The sequence below is a fragment of the Rhinolophus sinicus genome, linkage group LG17 (genome assembly GCF_036562045.2).
Source record: "Rhinolophus sinicus isolate RSC01 linkage group LG17, ASM3656204v1, whole genome shotgun sequence".
NCBI lineage: Eukaryota > Metazoa > Chordata > Mammalia > Chiroptera > Rhinolophidae > Rhinolophus > Rhinolophus sinicus.
In genome coordinates, this window is record NC_133766.1 from 16,817,602 (window position 1) to 16,843,591 (window position 25,990).

Sequence of the window (25,990 nt, forward strand, 5' to 3'; positions counted from 1 at the left end):
TTTAAGAGAAGGTGTCTTCTCTTGGTGGTCAGTGGCTTTGAAACTTTACCTGCTTTAGGGACCCAGAGACATTCTGTCTCCTGTACAAATGTCCTAAAGGCATTTTCCAGGCATGGGATTCTGTCAAGACTCTGAAGTCACTTCAGGGCAGGTTGTCACCTACAGGAATGACTAATTGACTTGCAGGGAGGGTGAGGCAGTATGATGGGTTTGGGAAGCTGAAGCTGGGCAGGTGGGTTACAGGAGAAAAAGTTGGCTTCAGAAATCTGTTAGTTACCTATATATATAAAATAAGGATTGTATTTTGTTTCTGGATGGAAGTAATTTTTGTTCCATTGAAAATCAAAATGCAATTCTATTGACTTACAATGGGATCTGAGAGAAGGCTTAGATTTTAAAGTCCCTATTTATGACAGGGTAAATGATAACAGATAAAATGCTATGCATTACTTTACATTTATTTCAGTTTCATGACTTTGCCTCAGCATTTAGCTATTTGCAAAACTAAATAGAGCTGGAAACCTCACCTTGAAACATCACGCTAATTAAAATGGTATGTCAAGAGGTGGTCGTACCAATTTTTTATGGCTTACCATTTGTATGGGAGGTAGAATCTTCCTTTGTGGCTACCAATTCTCTTCTTTTTGGCTTCATTGATAAACTACCCAGTTCTGCCTGTGGGAATAAGAATGTTTATTATACCCCATTTTTCAATGAAGAAATGCATAGATTGTTTTCATTATTTTAATTAGCAGGGCCTTGAGGAAAAATGACACACTATAGGATATAAGGTACCATAAAGGCACATGCTACCAGGAAAAAAAGACAGAAAAGTCTGAAGCTTACGTGGTGTCCCCATGATGGCTCACTGGAGGCAGCCCATCTGCACAATGCAGGAACAGGCCCCAAAGTAGGGAGAGGAAATTAAGCCCTCGCTACTCTGCTGATTTAGTTCCACAAAATAACACTCTCCCTCCTTGGTCCATTCTGAAATCTTATAATCCCTTTCCACTCCCCATGTGCACCTAAGTAACAGAAGTTAAAAAAAAAAAAAAAAAGCCATACAAAATTAACATTAAAAAAATAAATTTATTTCAAGTCTGAAACACTGAAGAACAAGTGTACAGATAACTACTACAAGAGCAAAAATTAGAACATGAAAAATGACTAAGACAGATGGGTCATTCTTCCAGTATTACTCGGAGTTTACACATAAACATATTTTTAAAGACATTTCTCTCACATTCACAAACGGCAAAAGCTATATTTGCAACAGTTATAAATGCAACAGCTATTGAAAGCATCCAATTTCTTTCTAAAGTCATTTGATTAAAATTTACACAAGTTTGGGTTATCAATTCCATTTCCCAAAGATATGACACAGAATTATGACATTCTTGTTTGACATATTACAGACAACTTTAATTCAAAATACAGAAAAACTTTCAATTTTTGCATTTTGTTATATCATATTTCATCCTTTTTCTAATCAAGGAAAAATACACATGACATATATGTATCAATTTTTCAGAAATAAAGTATTGCAATTTTTATCTATTACTTGATCAAAACTTCAGGAATTCAACAAGTACCTGATTATTTTCAATAACACAGACAGTTTAAAAATAAAAATAAGAGGAGGAATCTTAAAATATATTTTTGGCCACAAAACCTGTGGTATAAATAGCTAAGGAAGTTAATGAGTCAGCATATTCTGCCTGAGCTTTCTGAATAAAAAGGCTCAACACAGATTTTACATTCCCTGTATCCAAAAAGCAACAATCGCAGCTGTTGAAGTTATCCGGGAATTTCTCTAGCTGTACACAGTTCCTGTGTACAAGGATTCAGTACGCCCCACGATGAGCAGCACTTCCGATTCAAAACAGCACTTGGGATCCAATTGAACACATTCATGATATGGGTGAAGAAGACGTTGCCCGGAAAGTTTCAGGGAACAGCTTAGACATGGATCCAGGACACAGACCTGGAGTTCCTGATTCCCAGCTAAGTTGTTCTGGTGACACAGTCTCCTAGGTAAAATGCTACATAATTCACTCTCGGTTGATTACAGACAATGTTATCATTTCAGAAGACAGCTAGGTATGTACTGTGCCCAAATCAGAACTGCTAGCTCACTTCAAGGAGACCGAGCTTCTTTTTGTTTATGTGGATATAACGTAAATATCATGGCTATTTAAATAGCATTACTCTGAAGCTATCCCCTTACCAGTTTAGAGAGTCTGGATGGGAACAACAGTTAAATTCTCACTGTAAACAAAATGCAGTGGTAGGCACTGTGGAAATACATTTGGTCCTATTCTCCTTACCCTGAGCATGTGAAAGTGACTGTTCCTAAAGTATGTCCACTCTGTAGTGAAACCAAGAATCCATTCCCTCCTGGGCTAGTATTTCTCAAAGGAGAATGGTCATAAAAAAATGACAGTAGAGAATTAGAACAGACAGCATTTTAAGAGGTCTCCACTAAATGGGAACACTTGGGCCAAGCACAGATGTCCTTATCTTCAAGGCAAAAGTGTAAGATGTGACTATCCAAGAAATCATGGAAAAGCCAGTAGTAACACATAGGATGAGATTTTCTTACCTGAAAGTTATATATTGGAAAAAAAAGAGCAAGTAAAAAAGTCAATGGGTACAAAGCTATTTAAATGGGCATGAAAAAAATATATAGTGTTAGCATTTATACCATGATAGGAGGGCAGCTCAGAGAAGAACTCAAGGTAATGAGGCTGTGTCTAGCTCCTTAGCCTAATTAGAACATAAGTCTAAAACCAAAGCCCTGGATTCAGACTTTCCACAGAATTGTTTTCATGGCCATTGACAGTACCTGCTACAAAGCACTTTGTAACAAGAACATACTAGGAAAACCATAGCAGTCTCTGGGAGCCTCGTCCCACAGAATCCCTGGGTGGGTTAGTAGTGTCACGTTGCTACATTGCACTCATATTGAGGGGGCTTCACAGCTGGTCAGAACAAACGAAAGGGAGCCAATTAGTAATAATCATACACTTGGTTCTACGGGATACATATATATAAACTGCACGTACTCTTACGTGACTTAAGCGATTAGACCTCCACATTATCATTTTAGAAAGCTTCCAAAGCTTCTATTTTCTACAAAAAAGAACACTTTTGAAAATAAATGTCAAGAAGATTACTTTCAGAATCAACAATATAAGACTAAAAATGGGACACTTATTAGATAAATGGTAGTGTTAAAATGAGGTAAGTAAAAGTATTTCAAGCAAAATATTGCTGAAATTCACAAGTAAGCAAAACTGTAACTGCACGTAGAGGTCATACAATAACTTTCAAGTGAGTGTCCATCCCCCATAACCTATAAACCAAACCTCACTGCTCAATTGTCATATGATATTAACTTTTCCTTTCACCTCAAATTGCTGATTCTGACTGTTTTGACATCATATCAGTTTTTGATTCTTGATCTGTCGGACTATCAACTGGTACCTGTAGAAAGAAGATAAAAGATTTAGAGCATCTGGCATACGCCATTATGACAGGTCAACTGCTGGCTCAGGAATAAAAAGAGTGCTGACTAGATTGGCTTCACACTTATTCTATGCACACATTTCTCAATAGTATAATCATAAAAATACTTATTACTTACAGCTTTAATATTGCCATTTGCAAGTCCTATATTTATATTGTGTCTTCTCAGATCAGACTTGATTAATGCTGAAACAGAAGCATCAATGGAGTTACCATAGAGTATGCATGAATATACTTTTCTCTAAGCTGTGCAGTCTTTTTGATATTGTCAAATTCAGCATACTATAGTACCATAATATTCAATTGCATCCTTGTAGCCTGAAAACACATAGTACCTCTCTAAGCCATTAACTTAATTAGCAAGTCACTCATTAGTGAGGAAATAGAGGATTCTAGAAAACAAAGACACAAAGATGAAAAAATTGCAATTCTTTCCCTAAAGCACTCTCCAATCTAGGGAACTAGTGACATACAAACAATTATAACACTGTAGGATAACTGCAATACAAGGTGTAGTGGGAGCATGGGAGAAAAAATGCCTGTGTAAGCCACAGGAAATCAGGGAAGGCTTGCCAGAGACACACTTGACTTGAAACTTGAAAAATGAGTAGGAACTTGTCAAGCAGATAAGAGGAGAGAGGAAGGCATTCTAGGCAGGCAGAATACAGTATATGCAAAGCAGTTGGGGCAGGAAGAGTACAGCCTTGTCTTGGCACTAGAGGTAGTCTGGGATCATTGAAGTATCGAGTACAAGAGAGAGGTGGCAGGATATGAGACTGGATTGGTAGGTACGGAGTACACCGTGTGAAGACTTTACACTGCATCTAAGTGGGGAGGGCACTTTCAGGCCTACATATTAGGGTGCTCAATCTGGCTGCTATGTGGAGGATGAGTCCTGGCAAAAAGACTAGAGGCAGGAAGGTCCATTAAGAGGCTTTAGTCCTGCTGAGAGATGGTGAGGCGTGAGTGAGAAGTGGAGATATAGAGACAAGCTTTAGAGAAATTTTAGAATAGAACCAATAAGCCTTGGTGGTTTGATAGTACATGAAAAATGGAGGGAAGAGGGGCGGCCAGTTAGCTCAGTTGGTTAGAGCACAGTGCTCTTAACAACAGGTTGCCGGTTCAATCCCCACATGGGCCACTGTGAGCTGCGCCCTCCACAACTAGATTGAAACAACTACTTGACTTGGAGCTGATGGGTCCTGGAGAAACATACTTAAATAAATAAAAGTTCAAAAAGAAAAATGGAGGGAAGAGAAAGAAAAAAGTGGGTGACTTGAGTTTTCTTGTTTGGATAATTGAATGGATGGTGGTCCTAGTTGTTGAAACTGAAAATACAAGAGGAATTTCCCAGTCCCTTTCTTGTTTATACAAATGAATACTGGATGTAAAAATCTATCAGGCTTTCTCCAGTAAAATACTTAACATGTGAGAGAAACTACTTAGCATTTTTAGATGGTGCATGTATCAATTTAAAATTATTTTCTAGTTCTTTTTTCACTTAATTTTCTAGATTTGATTTGTTTGAATTGACATTTATGAATATGATTATAAAAATAATGTGAAAACAGAGTTCAAAAATGCTCCCTTTTTTGGTTCAACAATAACACTGTATTTGATAGTTAGATATGTTATTTTCTTGGAAATTAAGAACCAACATGAAATTATTTATAACAGATCAGTAGGTAAGGCAGTTCATGTATTACATGTCTCACAGTTTTGTATGTTTTACTTTGGTAACTGAAGAGAAGAAGGGAAAAACTCTCTCCTGGTGGGATTTTTTCTTGGAGGTCACAGGCGACATTCACCATCTTTGAACATACTGAATGAATAATAGCGACCTTAGGTGGTTGTGTATTTCCAAAATAAATGTTTGCCACTGGTAAGAGCTCATGGATGAGGTTTCAGAAAGAATGATCAGGTATTCAATAAACATAAAAAGAAGGCTTGATTTACGTCTTTCTCATAGATTCTGTCTTTCATGCTCGTAAAGGGATGCAGAAAGAAATGAACAAAGTGAAATAACAGTAAAAGCCAACATGGGCCGGACAGTCTTGCTACTACGTCCATTTTACTTTCACGTGCCTGAACAAACTATGGCTAAAAGTTCTTTAACATGCGCTTATTCTGGAGATCAGGCACTATTCTCATTCCTGCCCACGCCTGTTCTGATTATACCTAAGAAGCCTAAGAACTGGCTAAGCATGCTGCATGTTATTTCCACCACCATCATCTGACCTCTTCTCATCACCACATTATAATAATAGCTAACATGAGAGGCATGTCCTCTCACATACAGTGTCAGACACTATCTCAGGAGCTGTTCATGAACCACCACAGTTAATTCTCATAGTAGCAACGCTCTAAGGCAGGCTTTTAAATACCCTATTATATAAATGAGGTAAGGAGTACTTGAGAGGTTAAGTAACTTGTCTAAAGTCACACAGCTAATGAGCAGCATAATCAGAACTTGAGGCCAGGTCTGCCCACTCCAGGTCTTAACTGGTTCTTGTTATAACAGTTTTGTTTTTATGTATAGTAATTGTACTGAACTGGAAACCTGAAAAACAAATCAATAGATTCACATCCTTGGAAGAAAACAAATAATGTCCTTTTTATCTCATTTTTTTCCCTTGAGTTCTGCCAAGCCATTCAGAATCAATATACATGAAAATTAAACCTAACACGATAAAAGTACTTTTGCCAGAAAAATACCCTAATTTACCTGTTAAAATGATGCCTACAAACATCCAAACACAGAGGAAAACGTTTCCTGCCTTTGGACCATACTCTGATGTGAGCTTCCCTTGAGCCAACGTGAACAAAATTCCAAATATCTAAAATAAGAAGAATAATTTTGTATCAAGTTCTCTTCTTTAAAATAAGTGTAGTATTTCCCCCCAAGACTTTTCTTAACTGTTTTATTCATATGATTTGGCTTCTACAAACATTCACTGAAAGGCGGAATTTTTAAAACAAAAACTAGAGTCAAACTCATTATCCACCAGAATGTTTGGTAAATGAATCATCTCAGGTGTAAGAGAAACCAGAGGTTTACCTGTGCAGCAGCATTAAGAAGACCAGATGAAGTACCTTCAGATTCGGGGTAAGTGATTTCAACAGCAAATTCAAAACCCAAGGGAAGGTAACCAGTCATGAAGAAACTAGAAAAGTAAATCCAGAATTATAGAAAGAATTAACAGAACAACAACATACATATTGAGGCAATCATTCTACTTCTCAGGCCTATTTTAATAATCATATAAGGAAATGTTATGAAGTTGGTATGTGAAAGTAAGACACAATTATTGTTCACCAATCATCCCAAGGTGATAAGAACTGAGAAGCAAAACAATTCCCTTTTTCCTGAGAAAAATTTACCTCTAGTTTTCCAGGTCAGTAGTCTTTCTAACTAAATAAAGTTACTTGGACTAAGTAAGGCTTATCCATTTTTTTACCTACATATACCAAAAAACAATTTTAAACTACTTTTTATAGTTCTAAAGAATATGCACTCATTTATATATACAGGATGAATCTTATAAAGTTTAAACATTGGAAGCACTGGATGAACTTTAAAAATTAAAAACCACAGGAACAATATTACAGAATTACAACAGTATGCTATCACTTCTCCTAAGCACTGTTGATGCTTACCCAAGCACCCCTCCAGTAATAAACACGATGAAAATGTATCCAATGTCCAGTGTGAAAGTAAATATAACCATTCCAAAAAAAGACAAAATGTATACTATCAGAGTAGTCTGTCTAAAACAAAAAAAGAACAAGTTAGCATTTTGTCTGATTTTCCAAGGCACATAAAAATCATGCGGCTAGCCATTGCTCTCTCCATACAGTCATAAATTACTTGGTTCCCAAGATTAGGTTTCCCTTATCTATGGAAAATGTTTCCATCAAAGCATGGACTTCAAGCTTAAATTGAAGATTCAACAGCAACAGACAACCAAGACCACACCAGATCCAATGCTGACAGGAAGGAATATTCGTATGGTTCAAATCATTTTTATGTCTCTAAGTGGGATAGTTCCCTACTCATATTTCAAGACTCAGATCAAATTCCAACTCTTCTAAAATTCCTTTTGTAATCACTGAAGCTTACAACAGTGTTTCTTCCAAACTTTATCATTTTACTACCTAATTGGCACTTGACATCTATTGGACTTATGACATCTATTTTAGTCTGTAATATTATTATCTAACTTTTCATATGTGAATGCCTTGTGTTCCCCATTTAGACCACAAGTATTTTAAGGACAGGTACCATTACTCCTTGCCACAATTCCTACTTAAGAGCAATGCACACAGCAGGAGTTTGGTGAATGAATGGCAGTTACCCTGAGAAGAAAGCCAGGGTGACAAAGAACACATTTCTATGCTTATCAAGTTTCTAATTATATAATGGACCAAAGACTGTATTTAATAAATTTAATCCTTTACATATGCCCCCTTCACCTATAAGTTTAATGGATTGCACTCTAGCTACCATTGATAATGGTATCAAACATATCTTGGGCCTTGAAGGTACAAAGGACACAGTTCCGTATTTCATTCATTCGTTTTATTCCATTCTATTCATTCATTCTCAGTTTCATGCATTCATTTCCTCCCCAAGCAGATGGAAACTTTCTACCTATTAAACAATGTAGCTAGTTTTTTAAGGCCCAATGCAAAAGATGCCCTTCCTGAGTCTCCCAGTTGATATTACTTATTTTTTCTTTTGTATTATTAGCATTTTGCTGTTTCCATATAGATATACAATTAATATAGTATTTTCATATTATGTATTACAGTTAAGTGGTGCTATAGTTTGGGGACCTTTTAGCCAAAAACTTTTTAGCAAAGAAAGCCTTATGCTCAATAATAATTTTTGATAGGAAAGAACCACTTTTTGTTTGTTTTTAAGCTCACAACATAAGAAAAGAGTAGTATAAAAAGTCAAATATTTCTCAGCAAGGGTTTTTTTAAGAATAGAAATGATCCCTTCTAAAGTGGTATATGTCTGAGTATCATTTTAGGATTTTAGGGGGAACAAGGTTCATAAGATAACCAATTTTCAAAGTTGAAATAAATATGACCAACAAAATAAAATAATATATGGACAACAAAAACATTCAGAAGAGAAGGGAATCCAAGAGTGTCTAAAATCCAAATATTTTAGTAATAACACTTTTAAAATTTGTTAAAATACAAAGCAAAGTTTCCTTTAAAAAAAAATACCTTAGGTTGTACACCATACATTTATCTACTTTTACTTACTTGTATGTTTTGGTATAATCCAGCCATAAGCCACAAAGAATGGAACCCACCATTCCAGCTACTACCAGTGTCAGCCCAATCCTTCCAGCATTCACTTCTTCCCCCTTAAAAGAATTTTCGTAAGAAGTTAATCAGAAACTTCTAATTCAAACAAATTCTTCACATTCCTGTACCTTTTCAGTCAATGGAAACAATCAGATATAATTAAGTATATAATAAAATAGGAATATTCAGTATGTGTTTTAGAATGGGGGTGAGGAGGCGAGGTGGGGCAGGTAAAGCACATATAAAGGACATTCTGTTTTAAAACCAGAAAAAAAAAATTCCCTAAAATATGGGAGAAATCGAAAAGGAACATTTTCTTGATCCTCCATAATTGGAAGCACAATGATTTTTTTTTGAATTCTTAAGTAAGTCACAAGTGAAATTAATCTGATAGCTTTTACACATAACAATTGCTTTCTCCTTTTACAAACAGAGGTCAGAGCTTAATATTTATTTCTTTATGTTGGTTTCCCTTAACATTTTTTGCCTTTTTCCATATAAGCAGTCACACTATTTCTTTAAAAAAGAATAAAAAGAAGACTTAGGTATTGTCAAAGCAATAACTTCTGCTTTCCATTTTGTGTGTTTTATAAATTGGATTTTAAATTAAAACAAATATGAACCTTCTATAGCAACAGGGGCATCAATCTTTAATTTTATGATCATGCTAACAGGAATTCTATTGCTAAAGAAAAATTCTTGGCCAGGCATGCAACATAATAAAGGCAGCAACTTACCTCATAATATGTCAGTATTATTTGATTTAATAATGTTGAAACTGAATAAAATACTCCAGTCATGATACCTAAAATAAAAAAACAGAAAACTATAAATGTACCAGTTGCCAGTTTGTGGAGTCGTCTGTGACAACTGTGAAAATATAATATGTTTCTCAGATAGTAGACAGAGAAAATTAAAAATTATTGCCATTCCCTTTCAGGATGTGGACTGATCAATTTAACACCCAAATTTACTAGAGATTATGATAGTAAAATTCTGTCATTACATCATTTATTATTAATAAGATGCAGATATACCAACCATAAATCATATTCCTACGCATAACACTGGATATGGCAATCAAGCCACCAGTTGCTTACTGAGAGCCTGCAACATATTCAATGTAAGGAATGTTTAAGCAGAAGACAGAATGCCTGCTTCAGAGATTTTGCCCCTGCATCAAAGACTTACAAGGCAATTAGTAAGACAATACTATTAATAATTAACAAATACTTAAACAGAAAAATAAAAACAGCTGGTTATCAGGAAGCATATGACCACTGTGTTTTCCCGAAAATAAGATCTAGCCGGACCATTAGCTCCAATGCATCTTTTGGAGCAAAAATTAATATAAGATCGGGTCTTATATAAGACCCTGTCTCAAGACCCGGTCTTATATTAAAATAAGACCAGGTATTAATATATTATATTATATTATATTATATTATATTATATTATATTATATTATATTATATTATATTATATTATATTATTATATTATATTAGACCCAGTCTTATATTATATTAAAATAAGACCCGGTCTTGTATTAATTTTTGCTCCAAAAGACACATTAGAACTGATTGACCGGCTAGGTCTTATTTTCGGGGAAACAGGGTAGGTTTGAATCCTGATGTTTCCTTGCATTTACTGTGTGATTTCAGGTAAGTCTCCTAACCTAGCTGAAGACTTAAGTTTATTTCTCTCTCTCTTTTTTCCCCCCTTTCTTCAACCTCCCCCACCCCCACTCCAGTCAAGCCATTGTTTCTCAGCCTAGTTGTGTAGGACACAGCTCCCTGGCCCATGCTGCTGTTATGAGCCTTGCGCTCCCCTCCCCGGCTGAGACAGTCGGTTGCCAGTCGTCGGTCGGCTGCTCACGGCAGCTCTTGCCAGCTGCCGGCCACTCACACTGGCTGCCGGCCACTCACGCGGGCCACTGGCCACTCATGGCAGCAGACGGTAACCCAAGGCAGCACATGGCAGCTCACGCCAACCTCCCATTGCTCACCACAGCCCAGCTCCAGGAAGAGCCGTTGTTCACAATGTTAGCTGTAGAGGGTGCAGCTCACTGGCCCATGTGGGAATCGAACCCGTGGCCTAGGCGTTAGGAGCGGGGCACTCCAACCACGTGAGCCACAGGGCCGGCCCTCTCTCTTTTTATTACTAAATATTTCAAATATACAAAATAGTACGGTGAATAATTTAACAAACACCCTTACTCATCGCCCAGCTTTGTCAAACATTAACATTTTGCCACCTTTGCTTCAGATTCATTTTTTAGACCTTCCCTATTTCTATTCTTCTCTCCTATTCTTTCTCAGACGTAACCACAATCCTGATCTTGGTGTTTATCTTTTAGATACTACAACATATATGTTTCCATAAACAATCAGAATTATTCTGCATGTATTTAAACTTTATAATAATATATTATTTGTATCCATCTGCAACTTGCTCTTATCACGCAATACTATTGTTTTGAGATTTATCTGTGTGGATTCTTCTAGTTAGTTTTCTCTGCTGTACAGTAGTCCATTGTGTGAATACACTTCAATTTAATTATCTCTTGTTCTGTCAACAGGTACTTACGGCTTTTTCCAGTTTTTCTCTATTTACAACAATATTACAATGAATATTGTGTTTTTTGTTCTACATATAAGGGTTTCTCTAAGTACACATCTAGGAGTAGAACTCTACTTTCTGGATCTAGCCAACTTGCTCTTCACAATGGCTGTATCAGGCTATATTACCAGCAGACTTCTTTTCCTCTGCAACCTTGCCAAATTTGTTCTCATCGAATTAAAAAAAAATTGTGTTTTTTTTTTGCCAATTTGAATGTGTGAGATGTTATATCTTAACTCTGGTTTTGTTCTGTATTTCCTTGATTACTAGTAAGGCTGAGCATCATATATGAGCAAGATACACATACACAAATACATAAATGCCTTTTGGTTTCCTTAGACTGTTTGCTCTTATCGACTAGTGGGAGTTATTTTTGTATTGTAGGTACTAAGCCTTTGGAGGTTATATGCACTGCAGACATTTTCTCAGTCTATGTCTTATGTTTTCACTTTTTTTAATGTCTTTTTGGAAAAGACCATTATTTTAATGTAATCATATTTATCAATCTTTTTCTTGAGGGTTTATGTTTTTGCATTAAGAAATTCTTTTAAGAAGAATACTAAAGATGGGTTTCTTATATTTGCTTCTAAAACTTTAAAGTTTTAATTTCTACCCTTTGGTCTTTAATCTACTACAATTCATTTTTGTGCATGGTATGACGTAGAGACCTAATAGTACTTTGTTTTTCCCATATGGATAATCAGTTATCCCAGGACGATTTACTACATAGTTTCTGTGCTGCCAAGCACCAAGTTTTCATATCTGCATAATGTTCTAGTCATTCGAGCCGTTCACAGATATTCCCGTTTTTCTTTTCAAGCAGTTAATGGCAAGGCCGTATGACTTGAAATGGGAGCCAAAGGATATTTCCCATGTTCTGCCTTAGTAATCATGGAAGCATGTGCCTGGACCACGCACTTGTCATACAACTTCTCTTGTGTTGCTACCTTTTGATAAATAACCCTTAACTGTTGTTTACTTTTCAGATTGTTTATATTATGTCCCCAACTGGATTATAATTACTTCAGGGCAGAAATCATATATCAGGCTTCCTTCTAATCCACAAAGCATTTAGGGTGCTAGTGTACATTTAGTTGATATTTGATCATTATTGATGGGATACATGAATGAATAACAAAATGAACAATATGTAAGGTAAATGTTAAGCTAGCTCTCGTAGAATTGCTTAAGGGAAAAAGGAGCACATTTCAAGCCAAAGAAATAATGACAGAGACTAGAATTAGCAGTGTATAAGCATGTGGAGGCATACTGGTGTGTGTATGGTGTGTCTGTGACAGGAGGTTGGTTATAAATCTGGCTGAAAGAGAACATTATATGGGGAAATAAGAGATAAAGGAAGATATAAGAGGTAAAGGAAAGAAGCCACCTTAAATGACAGGCTAAAGAAGTAAATTTACTCTATACATTAATAGTGAACCACTATAGTTTCTCTACTTTCTAGTTAGAAGTTTTAGATGTAAGCTAACCAGTGGAGGTAACCAGCAAAATGAAGAAAAGGAACGATGGCATGCTGAAGTAGTTAATGAGGAGATGATATAACTATCATCTGGGATTTGCTTATAAATATTCTAGGAAGAAAGTAGAAGAAATAGATAAAGCAAGCCTAGTGAAATGTTGATATCTGTTGAAGCTGAGTGATGGTGGGTACATAGGAATTTATTATATTAAATGTTCTATTTTAGTGTTTAACAATGTCCACTAAAAAAAGGGGGTGGGGGTGAGAAGTAATCCTGATACAAGGGTAAGAGTTTAAGTCAGGGCATAATTTGTTACAACTTGTAAAACAATTATGTACTAGGGTGTGCGCTCCTAGAAAATGTAAAGAGAACATCAGTGAGTGATTTCTGAAGGCAAGTAAGACAGAAATAGGGGGTGTTGGTGGCTAATGTGAACGGTGTTAATATAAGGAGCAAAAAACGAACTGTCCGAAATCTCTGAAGGGAACCAAACGTGTTGGTGCCTGCAGTCAAAGCTGCAGTGTTAGCAGGAACAGGTGCTGACCCCGAAAGACAGGAGAGGATGAGAATCGTCTTTTTTAAGTTAGAACTGCTTACGGTGCCCTCCTTAATGTCTAGTTTTGACTGAGTAGTCAAAAATGCATGCCAGTGAGCACAGGGTCGAATGAAAGAGCTGTTGATGACATTTACCGTGTGTTTACAGCAGACATAAAGGACCTAAAAGTACTTGTGAGAACTCACAAAAGAAGACAGTGCTTCTCTATCTGAGATCTATTAGTTTATTTTAAAATCGTGTAAGAAAATCCATGCTGAAGTTTTTGCTTTCAGTTCCCAATTTAAGTTTATGCTATCATTAGTTTTAGAGTTAACAAACTATCTCATTAAGTAAAGCTCAAACCACTAGATTAAATGAAGAGAATCTACAAATGCTCAAAGGTTTATATAGACATCGGAGACAAGAAAAGGAAACCACTTACCGTAAGTGATCAACAGAAGAACAAAAGGAATGTTTTTAAATAGGTTCCATATTGATTTCTTATAGGAGTACTCCTCAGGGGGACTGTCCTGAAGAGCTGCCCGGGCCTGACTGGGCGGATACTGAGGCTTTTCTTTGAATGCTGGAAACATACAGGAAAAGGTAATTAAACAAACACATCTTCCTTAGCGAACACTAAATTCAGTTTAAGTTTAAAGAGGTAGTGAAAGTCTTTTACTGTGAGGCTTTTCACTTTCATGAATTTCTAAGTGATGACTACTTTGACATTGAAACTGACTAACCTCAGAGATTTGGCCCATTCAGAACTGCAAAAACATTAATAATATGTCACAACCTTGCCCACTGATCATTCCATTTTTAGTTCAGCAAGATTAATTTTTATTATGGTAACTATTCAACAATTCTATTTCTAAATTTAGTTCCATTGATAAGTAGAGGTAACATCAGATAAGAGCAAGTCAATATATTATTGAACTTTTAGAGGACTGTCTTGAGTTAGTAACTGTTTTCTTCTGAAATGTGATGTAAATGTTACCATCTGATCCAATTACACCTCTAGAACTGAAAAGGCCCAGGTAGATTCACGGGAGCAGAGCCAGGTCTTTCTCGCTGACTCACTCTAGCTGCATATGGAAAATCTAGGGGTAAGGCTGAGAGACATAAAAGTGTGATATATGGTTTCGGATTCTGTAAGTTCTAGCACAGCCCATTTCTGTGGAGTTAGAGAAAGATTTCACAGGCTTCTCAGCCACACATTTAGAGACTGCCCTTTTGCTGGGCAGTGAAGGATCTACTAACTTCCTGCAACAGATGGCTAGCGAGAGATTTCTGTGGGGTTTAGCTAGCCAGAAGTCAAGACTAACGGACAGGAGAGCTGAACTGCTAAAATTCGGTACATCAGAAATTAAAATCTAATTTTAGTTTTGACTCAAAAATTTAAACTAAAATAAATGGAAAATACTGTATTTCATTGAATCTAAGATGGTTTGATGCTGGCACTCAGTGATCTTGCCAGGTATCAATAGAAGGTTTTCACGTAATCATGTCTCAAATGCCACCAATGTTACATGCCATCGATATTTTTTTTACCATGGAAAGAACACTTAACATGAAATCTACATTCTTAACAAATTTTAAGTGCACAATATGGTATTGTTAACCACAGATCTCTATAACTTGTTCACCTTAGATGCCTTTGGTGATTAAAGCATCTTGAATTCAGAGAGTTCATGAAAAAAATGTACATTTTAGAATCAATGAAATAGGGTAAATTCAAAAACCCAAAAAGAAAATAAATGGATCCAGAAAAAAATAGCATTTTCTAAAAAGATTAGAGGTTCCTCTCTCTTTCTCTCTCTCTCTCTCTCTCTCTCTCTCTTCTTCTTCTTCTCTCATTCTCTCTTTTTAAATAGTTGTTATGTCTTTCTTCCAACAAGGAAGGCCTGCTCTGCAGTTCAAAAGTGGGCTACATATGATGGACCTGGCTGTCAATCATAATCATGTAGAAATTTAAGAATAATACAGATTTTAAAATTCTACCCCAGGCTCAATGAATCAGAACCTCCAGAACAGAACCTGAGAATCTGCATTAAACACAAAACTCTCCAAATGCTTATCAATACCTAGCCAGGTTTTAAAATCATTGAGAAAGAAAGAAATCCTTAAAACGTCCATATAATACTATAATTCTCTAAGTCTGTTTCCTGCTAAAAATTAAAAAAAAAATTAAAATTCTTTACTCTCCAACACACTGATTAATTATGATGTAACAAAAACGTATCAAACTAAAACAGACTTCTATTTTTACAGGTGTCAGAACTAATTCAAGAGGAGATACAACTCATAAATAGTTACTTTTTAATATCCTTACATTGGAGGACTGGTAGACATAAAATGTTTAAGTTGTTGCAATTCCTCCTCTTCCTTTCACCCTATCTGCTCCTTGCACTGTTGAGAACGTCTGTTGTCCTCTCCTGAAAGTGTCCTAGTTAAGATAGGAGATATCTCTTTTTATTAATATTGGTAATACAGAACTCACACAGTTGTAAAACAGCGTTTCAGAACGTAAAAACTATGCTTACAAGGTAATCATGAATATTTACTCAGTCTAGAGTCTCTTAGGTTTTTACTTATTACGGTAAAATAAGTCTAAATGGCTCGGAGCTGAACCCAAACACAAAACAAAAACAATTCTTACTAGTCTTTAACTTGACTAGATTTATTTTGTGAATACAAGTGTTATCTTTTAGTTTCAGGCAGTCAAAAGGCCTCTCGGACAAAATCAGGCCTGTACCTACCAGCTACACGATATAGCAAAGTTGGGCTTAAGTCTACGTGAAAGAAAAGAAAAAGGAGAACAAAAAACCATTGGTCTATGACCCTGTTTACGCTGTACTGTATTTTCAAAGAACAAATATGGCTTTTTCTTTATCCTTTGAAACTGGAAAACAATAGCGTTCTTACCCTCTTCTCTTCTCCCCACCCAAAACTTGTACCAATAAAATCATTAACTATTAAAAGCAGTTATTCTCCACCCCTGGCAATAGGCATATAAAGTAGCCAAAGGATTTGGGGGCACCACATTCAAACTTTTTCTCCCACGAAGAAGAAACAGCAAATCTATTGTGTTTAGGTCCACTTCTACATTTTGAAATTAGATTATAACATTATCTTTTGATTTCATTATTTGTCCCTGTGTGACTCAAGCAGACATTGCACATTAACTTATTATAGTACAAATACAGGTCTGAATTCTGGCTCTGCCTCATATCACTGTATCCTGAAGAAGTCAATTCCTGTCTCTTGACCACTCGTATAGCTTCCTCATCCATAAAAGAAACAACAATAAGCTGTTATGAGGATTATACGACATAATACATGTAAAAGAAGTTGTAAATTATTGAGTGCTACACAAAATACACTCTCTTTTTGGAGGAATATTTATTTTTAAAAAATCAAGGACTAAATTTATCGCAGAGGCTTGAAACTCTTATAGACTAAGTAAAAAATTAAAAGTTTACAATAGCACCCTGCATATAGATATCCTGAATACGAGAATCAAAAGTGAAATAAGGCATGCATGTTATACCCTCATGTGTTTAAGGACCTGAATAGTAAATATTTTGATTGCCATTACTTTTGTTTTCTATCATCCACTCACTTTAGTGAATCAGGATTTTAACTAACACACTTGCATTAAGTGATATTGTTTACTGCTCTCCTGTACAAGAACAGCTTTCAAATACAGCAGCATTAGCACTTACACAAGAAGAATTTGAATTGGAACAAAAAAATAAGACTAAGTAAAAATTAAAATGATATACATTTACATGTAACATTTTATAGTACATGGAGTTAGATTACGTAGGCGCAAATTTCATTTTCAGTATGTACTGTGACAGTGGTAAATTTAATTTACTTAAATTCTGTGCCCCAGTTTCCTCATCTATAAAATAGGAATGATGATAACAGTGCCGCCCTCACAGGGCTGTGAGGATTAAGTGCAATAAGCATATATGTAGTGTACCTTTAAACATGTTTGGTACATAGCAATCAAATTTAGAGGCCATAATAGAGTTCTCCCAGTAAGAATGGGGTGTTAGGGTGAAATTCAGTGGAAGGCTTGCGTTAATTTCTAGAAATGCTAGATGGATTACACTCACATGTAAGCTCCATGAAGGAGGGTAGTAGGCAGAAGGTCACATGGCATGAACCCTGAAGGCAGTACTTTAGGAAGGCCGCTGAGCACTAGTTTAGTACATGTCACGTTGCTGACAAACATCAGCAAAACTAAATTATTCTGTAACATTTGGCTGGGCTTCCGAAGTATTTATGGGTAGAATTTAGAGGAAAGTAGGCTTGTCTTTTAGTAATTAAGGACCTTTAAGTAAGGATTTTTAAAATAATCCATATTTTCCTCCATAGCAAATATTTGAGTAAAAGGAAAACAGGTACATTTTTAATCTAATGTCACAATTTTCAACCTAAGACTCTAACATCACAGCTGTATATTATCTTGCTTTTATCCTGTGTTTGATATCGTAATATTACAGGTCACCAAGCAAAACTTGACAATGAGCCCTTTTTTTCCTATTTCATTTCCATTCCATTTTTTTCCATTCTTTTCCCCCCTCATTTCCATTTCTATTGTCTACTCATAAGCCATGAGTACATCAATAGTAATTATGTACATGAATAGTTCTTTTAATTTCTCAAATAACACAGGGTGATATGCCAATGGTCACACCTATTATCGCTTTACTTGTCCTTTTCCTTTGACAAATAAAAAACCTTATATTTGTAGCATCTCATATATATGTTGATACATATATGTGCATATATATAATTTCATATCTATAGATATCTTATAATCTACTACTCTCTTACTTCTTCCAAAGAGACAAGCAATTGAAGACAATAAAAAGGAAAACCAGAATTTATGTGAAGATTCATAAGCAATCAAAGGAAAAAGAATTTTATATTTTAAGAACCCCTATTGCTAATAGAAGGCCCATTTATGCAAAATATATGTAAACTATATTTCATCCAGCAAATTAAACATGGATATCAGAAAAAGCAGACTGACATTTAAAAAAAAAAAAAAAATAGGTTGCTTTTAAAACTTTGTTAAACTGCTAAAATAGTTTGGGAATAATTTGTCTTTTTTCAGTAGTCTGCACACAGCCAATATGCCACTCCCTAACTGAAACATAAAAACCAGCTGGATATGTCAGAATATTTTTTGTGCTACCAACAGAAACAAGAGTTCATGACCTTAAGGGAAATGAAATATGTGGGCCAAGCTTCCCATACCTGGATCCTGCAGGTCATCTCTAATCTTCGCATACATTTCTTAGAAAACTAAAGGATTTCATATCTGGGGATCATAAAACTTGAATTCTTCATTACTGTTATAGCCATGGTAAAAATAAATATGTATGTATATTAAAAATTTAAATGACTAAAAGATGGCCTTTCAACTTTAAAGTTCCTTTCCTCTTCAAATCCATTTAAGCCATACTGAGTGCCTAAAGGGCAGTATTGCAGTTATGTTAGCAGCTGTATTAAATAAACCTTACCTAGCCTTCAAGCTGAAATCAAAATTGTTTCCCATTAAGAATAATCTTTAAAAAGCAGACCTTCCCAAGCCTTCTTCCAAACTGATGATGGCAGCTTGCAGCTGATTTTGACTGGCTGCTTCAAGAGACAGGCCCAGACGAGAGGACTCAGTGACGAATGGTGGCAGCAGTGCTTTGCTGGAGTGGCCTAACAAGCAGACAGTTGCCACAGTTTGAAATTCTGCTGAACAGCTTGCCACTGCCCAGGATCATTCACTGGTCAACATTTTCAGATCCAGCTAATTGTTAAAATGGAGATCCTCGGAGGGACTTATCATTAAAAGGAAGGTTGTAGCCTATTTGCATCATTTCAAAGCATTGAGAACTTGATCTTGGCTAGGTTAGCATAAGATGCAGAACATATAGAGGAATATGCAAAGAGGAGGTGGGTCAGATGCTTGAAACCAACAGTTAAGGGGGAAGCAAGTTAGTAGGGAGACAAATGAGATGGATTAGTCTTCAAACCCTTCACAATAGTAAAACAGATGGACTGTAACAGAGCCTTAGCACTGTAGCATTCACTATCTGAGCAAGACAGTGCTACGGCAAGAAGGAAACAAGCAAATGGCAATTGAAATATCAACAAAAATTTTCAGGGTTGGTTATCTTCCTTCGCATATGTTTGTCATGCATTTATCTATGGAAGCTTTAGGGAAAACAATTCACTTACCAATTATTGTTAAAATAAATAAAAGTGTGGCGACAGCTGATGTTCCATAAAACATGGTACTGATGTTATGAGCCAGAAGATCTGTGTTATTCTGTGTGTTGGGCACTAAAACTGGTGGTAGCAAAAAGCCAACTGCAGTTCCAAGCTGTAAAATAAACAGTCCTGTTTACAGCAATTATTAGAAGAGAAGAAAAGTACACACTGCCAATTAATACAAAATAAAGAGAACAGCTAGTATATGTCAGGTGCTTCTATAAACTCTAAAGCACGTTGTTCTAATGTCTTTTTAACAACTGTACTATTAAAGAGAAACTGCTGACAAATGTCTTCCTTATTCAATGCACATTCACCGAGCTCCCTCGATCTGAATGATGCTGCTACAACGTTATATAAGATACAGTCCTTACACTTGATGCTTACAATTGAAAAAGGGACTCCGAATATGTAAAATATCACTGAGGAAAGACAACCTATGGAATGGGAGAAAATATCTGAAAATCACGTATCTGATAAGGGTCTACTATCCAGAATATATAGAGAACTCTTACAACTCAATAATGAAAAGACAAACATCCCAATTCAAAATTGGCCAAAGGACTTAAACATACATTTCTGTAAAGAAGGTATACAAATGCCCAACAAGCAGAGGAAAAAAATATTCAACATCATTAGTCATTAGGGAATTGCAAATCAAAACCACAATGAGATACCACTTCATACCCACTAGGATGACTATCATTAAAAAAACAAACAAACAAAAACCCAGAATACAAATGTTGGCAAGATGTGGAGAAACTGGAACCCTTGTACACTGCTAGTGGGATTGTAAAATAGTACGGCCATTGTGGAAAATAGTTTGGCAGTTCCTTAAAAACTTAAACATAGAATTACCATATACCTAGCAATTCCATTCCTAGGTATATACCCAAAAAACTAAGAACTGGTACCCAAACAAACTTTGAATGTTGTATATGAATATTCCTAGCAGCCCTATTTGCAATCGCCAAAAGGTACAAACAACCCAAATGTCTACCAACAGATGAATGGATAAACCCAATGTGGTACATCTATACAATGAAGTATAATGAAATATTCAGCCATAAAAAGAATGAAGTACTGATACATGCTACCACATGGACCAACTTTGAAAATACGCTAAGTGAAAGAAGCCAGACACAGGTCACATACTGTATGAAATGTCCAGAATAGGTCAATCCAGAGAGAAAAAGCAAATGAGTGGATGCCAGGGGCCTAGGCGGAGGGGATGGGGAGTGACTGCTTAGTGAGTACTGGCTCTTCTCTGAGGGCAGGTGGAAATGTTTCGGAACCAGACAGAGGTGATGATGGTGACACACCATTGTGAATGTACCAAACGCCACTGAGCTGTACACTTTAAAATGACTACTTTTATGTTATGTGAATTTCACATCAGTAAGAAAAAAATACGGCTAAACATGATAATCACAAAGAAATAAAACCAAAGTATTAAAGGAGACTAAAAGGAGGGAAATATCAGATTCTTTGAGTGATGGAGTGAGGAGGAAGGGCCCAAAAACAGGTTTCAAAAAGGAGGGTGAGGCAGAGATAGTAACACTTACCAAATGTTTCATTTGCTCCCTTACAGAAAGCTGGATAGAGGTCATTAAACAGGTCATTACAAGAGTGTGTGGTAAGTACAGTATCGTGGTGAAGAAGTAGAGGGTGGTAAGACTGGGAAGATCAAGTAATTTATCATCCAAACGAGAACATTACTCAGAGTGAAAGGGACTCCGTGAGTAATTATGCTGGACAACAGGTGTACATGTGAACTAGCCAAGGCAAACTAGAACATAGGGTCACCCTGTCTAAGAGAGTACTTTGGGGGAACACTTTGTATAGTCTTGGAGTTCAGGAAAAGTTTCCAGAGGAACAAAGATCTGAGTAAGAAATTGGAGTTAGTCAAGTGAAGTAGACGTATTCCCAGCCAGGGGGACATCATGTACAAAGGAAGGAGAGCACGACCTTGTGAGAAATAGTGCACACAGTTCCCCTCCAAGCAGAGACGGATTATGTATGTGAGGAAAGGGGGGTGTGGAGAGAGGTGAAGCACAGGAGTTGGCGGAAGACAGATCCAGAAGGTCTCACATTGTCACCATAGAGAGTTAGAATTTTATCGTAGGGCAATGGAAGCCACTGCAGCAGAGTGCCCCGGACAGATGTGCATATTAGAAAAACCACACCAGGTGAACGTGGAGAATAAAGGGAAGAGAGTAAGCTGCAGAAAGGAAGGTCCGTTAGCTGCAGGTGGCCAAAGCTGAGATAGCAGCAGTAGAAATGAAGAGAAATGAGCAAGGAGACACGGAATTTTGATTGGCAGGACATCCAAGTGGAAGTATCCAGCTGGCCAGTAGCTACATGAGTCTGAAACTCATTTATATACTCAGCAAATGTTTATGGAGAACCTACAATGTGCCAGGCACTGTAATAAATGCTGGTGATAGAGTTGTGTACACTCAGACCTCGTGTCTATTTTCATGAAACTTACAATCTAATGGTGGGCACGAGAGATGAGTAATAAAGAACAATTAACATAAGAAACATAAATATTTAAACCTAACAGTGATAAGCAACTACATGGAAAATTAAAGTATAATGATGTTGGGGCTGGCCTGGTGGCTCAGGCGGTTAGAGCTCTATTTTCCTAACTCCAAAGGCTGCTGGTTTGATTCCCACATGGGCCAGAGGGCTCTCAACCACAAGGCTGCCAGTTTGATTCCTCAAATCCCTCAAGGGATGCTGGGCTCTGTCCCCTGCAACTAAGATTGAACAAGGTACCTTGAGCTGAGCTGCTGCTGAGCTCCTGGATGGCTCAGTTGGTAATGCTTCCTCTCAACCACAAGGTTGCCAGTTAGACTCCCTCAAGGGATGGTGGGCTGTGCCCCCTGCAACTAGCAATGGCAACTGGACCTGGAGCTGAGCTGCACCCTCCACAACTAAGACTGAAAGGACAACAACTTGAAGCTGAACAGCACCCTCCACAATTAAGATTGAAAGGACAACAACTTGACTTGGAAAAAAGGCCTGGAAGTACACACTGTTCCCCAGTAAAGTCCTGTTCCCCTTCCCCAATAAAATCCTTTAAAAAAAAAAGTATAATAATGTCATAAGAGAGTGACTGGGCAACTCTAAATGGGATTCGTCAAGAATTGCGACTGAATGATATTTAAAACAAATTTAAATTGAGAGCTGAGTGACAATAAGGATGTAATGTGATCCATTCCAGGCAGAGGGAATGTTTCTGCAAAGGCCCTTATGCAAAATTCAAGCAAAAATAAGACCTAGCCAGACAATCAGCTCTAATGCGTCTTTTGGAGCAAAAATTAATATTAGACCCGGTATTATATTATTATATTATATTATACCCAGTCTTATATTATTGTAAAACAAGACCGGGTCTTATATTAATTTTTGCTCCAAAAGATGCATTAGAGCTGATGGCCCGGCTAGGTTTTATTTTCAGGGAAATGTGGTAGTATTATTGTTTAAGGAACCAAAGAAGACATATCAATAAGATTCCGTAATTCAGAGTAAAGAGTTCAGATTTTAAGTACTATGGGAAATCACTGGCAAGTTCAACAAGCAGGGCAATGACATGACCTGACCTATGTTTTATAAGGTTCTCTCTCAGGTCAGAGACCTGGCTGTATAGATGGGTAGTTAAAAGCTAGGACTCAGGAGTCTGACAGACTCATTGTGAATGCTACCACAAATTAGCTGTGTGACTTTTGGGAAATAATTTCATCCCTTCAAGTCTCAGTTTCTCTATCTATAAAATGGGAAGAATAATAGTTCCTACCTTACATTACCAAATTAAATGATACATACATGTAAAGTACTTAACAGAGTGCGGAATACTGTGGAACATTATTATAAATGATCACTCCATAATGTAGGCTAAAGATGCATACTTGGGGGGTCATGAGCAAGTGCGCAGCTACTGGAGCCAAGGAAGGATGAGAACACCTAGGCAGAATGTAGGAAGAAGGCCCAGAGGTGTGCTGAGTGTGAGAGGGAAATCTGGCTATGAGAAAATGTTTCCATTTATTATCCATGAAATAGATAATCCATAGCTATGGAATTGATAATATTTCTGTCATGCTCAATGAAATCTTAATCTTGAATGTAATTTTGTAAAGGTAAAATACTTTTAAGAAAACAGTTCCTACCCAAGCATGCAGAAGCAACCAACTAAAATATCAGTCATAAATTATTTTGGATACATAACTATAGTTCAAGCTACTCCTTTTGTACTTTTAGAGAAAGGAAATATAAAGCAATAAGCAAATGGAGTTAAGTCTTTTTTATGGATTTTAAATAAATCTTATTGTGATCTTGAAACAAGTGTTGGACTGGAAGTAAGAGAGTAACATTCTTTTGCTACATAGCTACATGTAGCAATATATGTGTAGAGAGAGGTGAAGTTTTTGGTATACAGATTTTTAACTGGATTTTTGGCAAGCTGAATCAACACTCAATACAATTTACATAAAGTATCATAGGAATTCATATACAAAATTTAAATTGCAATAAAAGACTCAATCAGGAAAAAAACACACAAAAGAAACATTCTACCTAGTAATGCTATTGGAATACTAATGGAATTTGAACCTATAGTGTTAGGAAAGGCTAGGAAGTACCTCAATGGAGACCTGGCAATATAAGCCACCCTTTTACAATGGATTCCACGATCTGTGATTTGTCTTCATTTTCTTATTGTTAAAAATTGGTAATTGGACTCAGGAATGTTATGAGGTCTTTATCACTACAGCATTTATTTAGCAGTCATTTGTTAAGTGTCTGTTATGTATCAGGCACTCTGCTGACTGCTAATATACAAAATTAAACAGGGGATTTTCACATGGACCACTCAAATGAGAACAAACTTCCCAGAATGCAACACCTTCCTTTTGCAAAGAATACACTGGGGGTGACAAAAATAATACCTACCCACGTTTTATTCATTATTGCACTGACAAGTTTTCTATGATGCCACACATATAAGGGCCAATTAATTATTGTGTAGGTAATACTCCCAGCAAGATGATCAAGTGCTCACTTTAAACAGGTTTTGAAAGTTCTGTCCTTACAAATAGATCAAAAACCCTCTTTAATCCAAGAGAGTCTCCTATCTTATCCCTACTCACCTCCTCTCCTTCGTGTATAGACAGGCCTATATGAGGTCTATCCATATGCCTAGCTCACGTGGCCTATGACTTAGTTATCTGGTCCTTACCTGATTGCCTAGCACGGCGGTGGCACAAGCTGTGGACACCTCCTTGGGCCCAAACCACACTGAGGCGATGCGGGAGGGCAAGCCTAGGATGAAGACCTGGGCCACAGAGCACAAGGACTGGCCCAGCATTGTGACCCAGAAGAGATGCTGCTGCACACTGCCGCACTTGACCCAGGCGCCCAGGGAGTTGAGACCGGAGCCCAGGAGGGCGGTGAGCCGCAGACCTCTGGTGTCCAGCAGCCAGGTGGCCGGAAAGATAAGGGGCACGTAGGCCAACATGTACACCATGGACAGCCAGTCGATGTGCAGCGAGGAGACGCCGTAGAAACCCTCGAAGACGTTGCTGATGATGCTGTACTGGATCCATTGGAACGAGTTGACCAGCGAGTACAAGCTGAAGATCAAAAGCACCACAAAGCGCCGCGCGGAGAGCGCCGTCCGCGGCACCTGGGTGCCCTCGGGCCCTGGGGTCTCCTCCTCGGCGCCCGTGGGCAGCAGCCGAACCTGGGTCTCCTCTTCCGGGGCCAGCTGAGCCTGCGGACTGCCCAGGGCTCCCGAGGCGGCCGCGGGGCTGTCCCGAGGGACCCCATTCAGGGCCAGGCAGCCGGCTTTGGTCCCATTCTGCGGCTCCGCGCTAGTCTTTCCGGCTGGCGCGCCCCCAGGGACCGGGAGGTATCCGTTCGCAGGTGGGTGCCCGGGCGCCACCGCTATTCCCTCCTCATCGTCGGACTGTGCCATGTCACTGTGCTCCCGGTTGCTGCCTCGCGCCCCCACCCCCTCCCCCACCCTCACACCCCGCCCAACACCGGAGGCCCTCCCTGCACCCCAACCCCAAACTCTTGGCCTACCGCTCCTGCGACCCTTTCTCCGGCCGAGGGAGGCCGGTATAAGCCGGGAACTGCAACCCACACCGCCTGGTTCCGCAAGTTAAATAACCTTCTCCACGCCCGGGGGGCGGGCAGCCCCTGCGTACCAGGCCCCGCCCC

General features: G+C 37.7%; 1 protein-coding gene across 1 annotated transcript; it reads right to left on the minus strand.

Annotated features, from left to right (window-relative positions):
* Nucleotides 1-1,069: 1,069 nt before the first annotated feature.
* Nucleotides 1,070-25,970, minus strand: FLVCR1 (FLVCR choline and heme transporter 1). Its single transcript, XM_019738091.2, has 10 exons — nt 25,005-25,970; nt 19,733-19,877; nt 13,926-14,066; nt 9,588-9,655; nt 8,806-8,909; nt 7,186-7,296; nt 6,587-6,692; nt 6,254-6,365; nt 3,647-3,714; nt 1,070-3,486 (listed from the first exon to the last, which is right to left on the minus strand). Exons 1-10 carry the CDS (start codon nt 25,740-25,742, stop codon nt 3,412-3,414), a joined length of 1,668 nt encoding a protein of 555 aa, XP_019593650.2. The 5' UTR covers nt 25,743-25,970; the 3' UTR covers nt 1,070-3,411.
* Between the last annotated feature and the right edge of the window lie 20 nt (nt 25,971-25,990).

What these genes read in the sequence shown, in the direction of transcription:
- FLVCR1 (XM_019738091.2), bottom strand. Translation starts at nt 25,742, where the DNA reads ATGGCACAGTCCGACGATGAGGAGGGAATAGCGGTGGCGCCCGGGCAC. An exon ending in TTCTTAATGCTGCTGCACAG is followed by an intron (nt 6,366 to 6,586) that starts GTAAACCTCTGG and finishes TTCTTATTTTAG; the next exon opens with ATATTTGGAATTTTGTTCAC. An exon ending in TGTAGGCATCATTTTAACAG is followed by an intron (nt 3,715 to 6,253) that starts GTAAATTAGGGT and finishes CTTCTGTTTCAG; the next exon opens with CATTAATCAAGTCTGATCTG.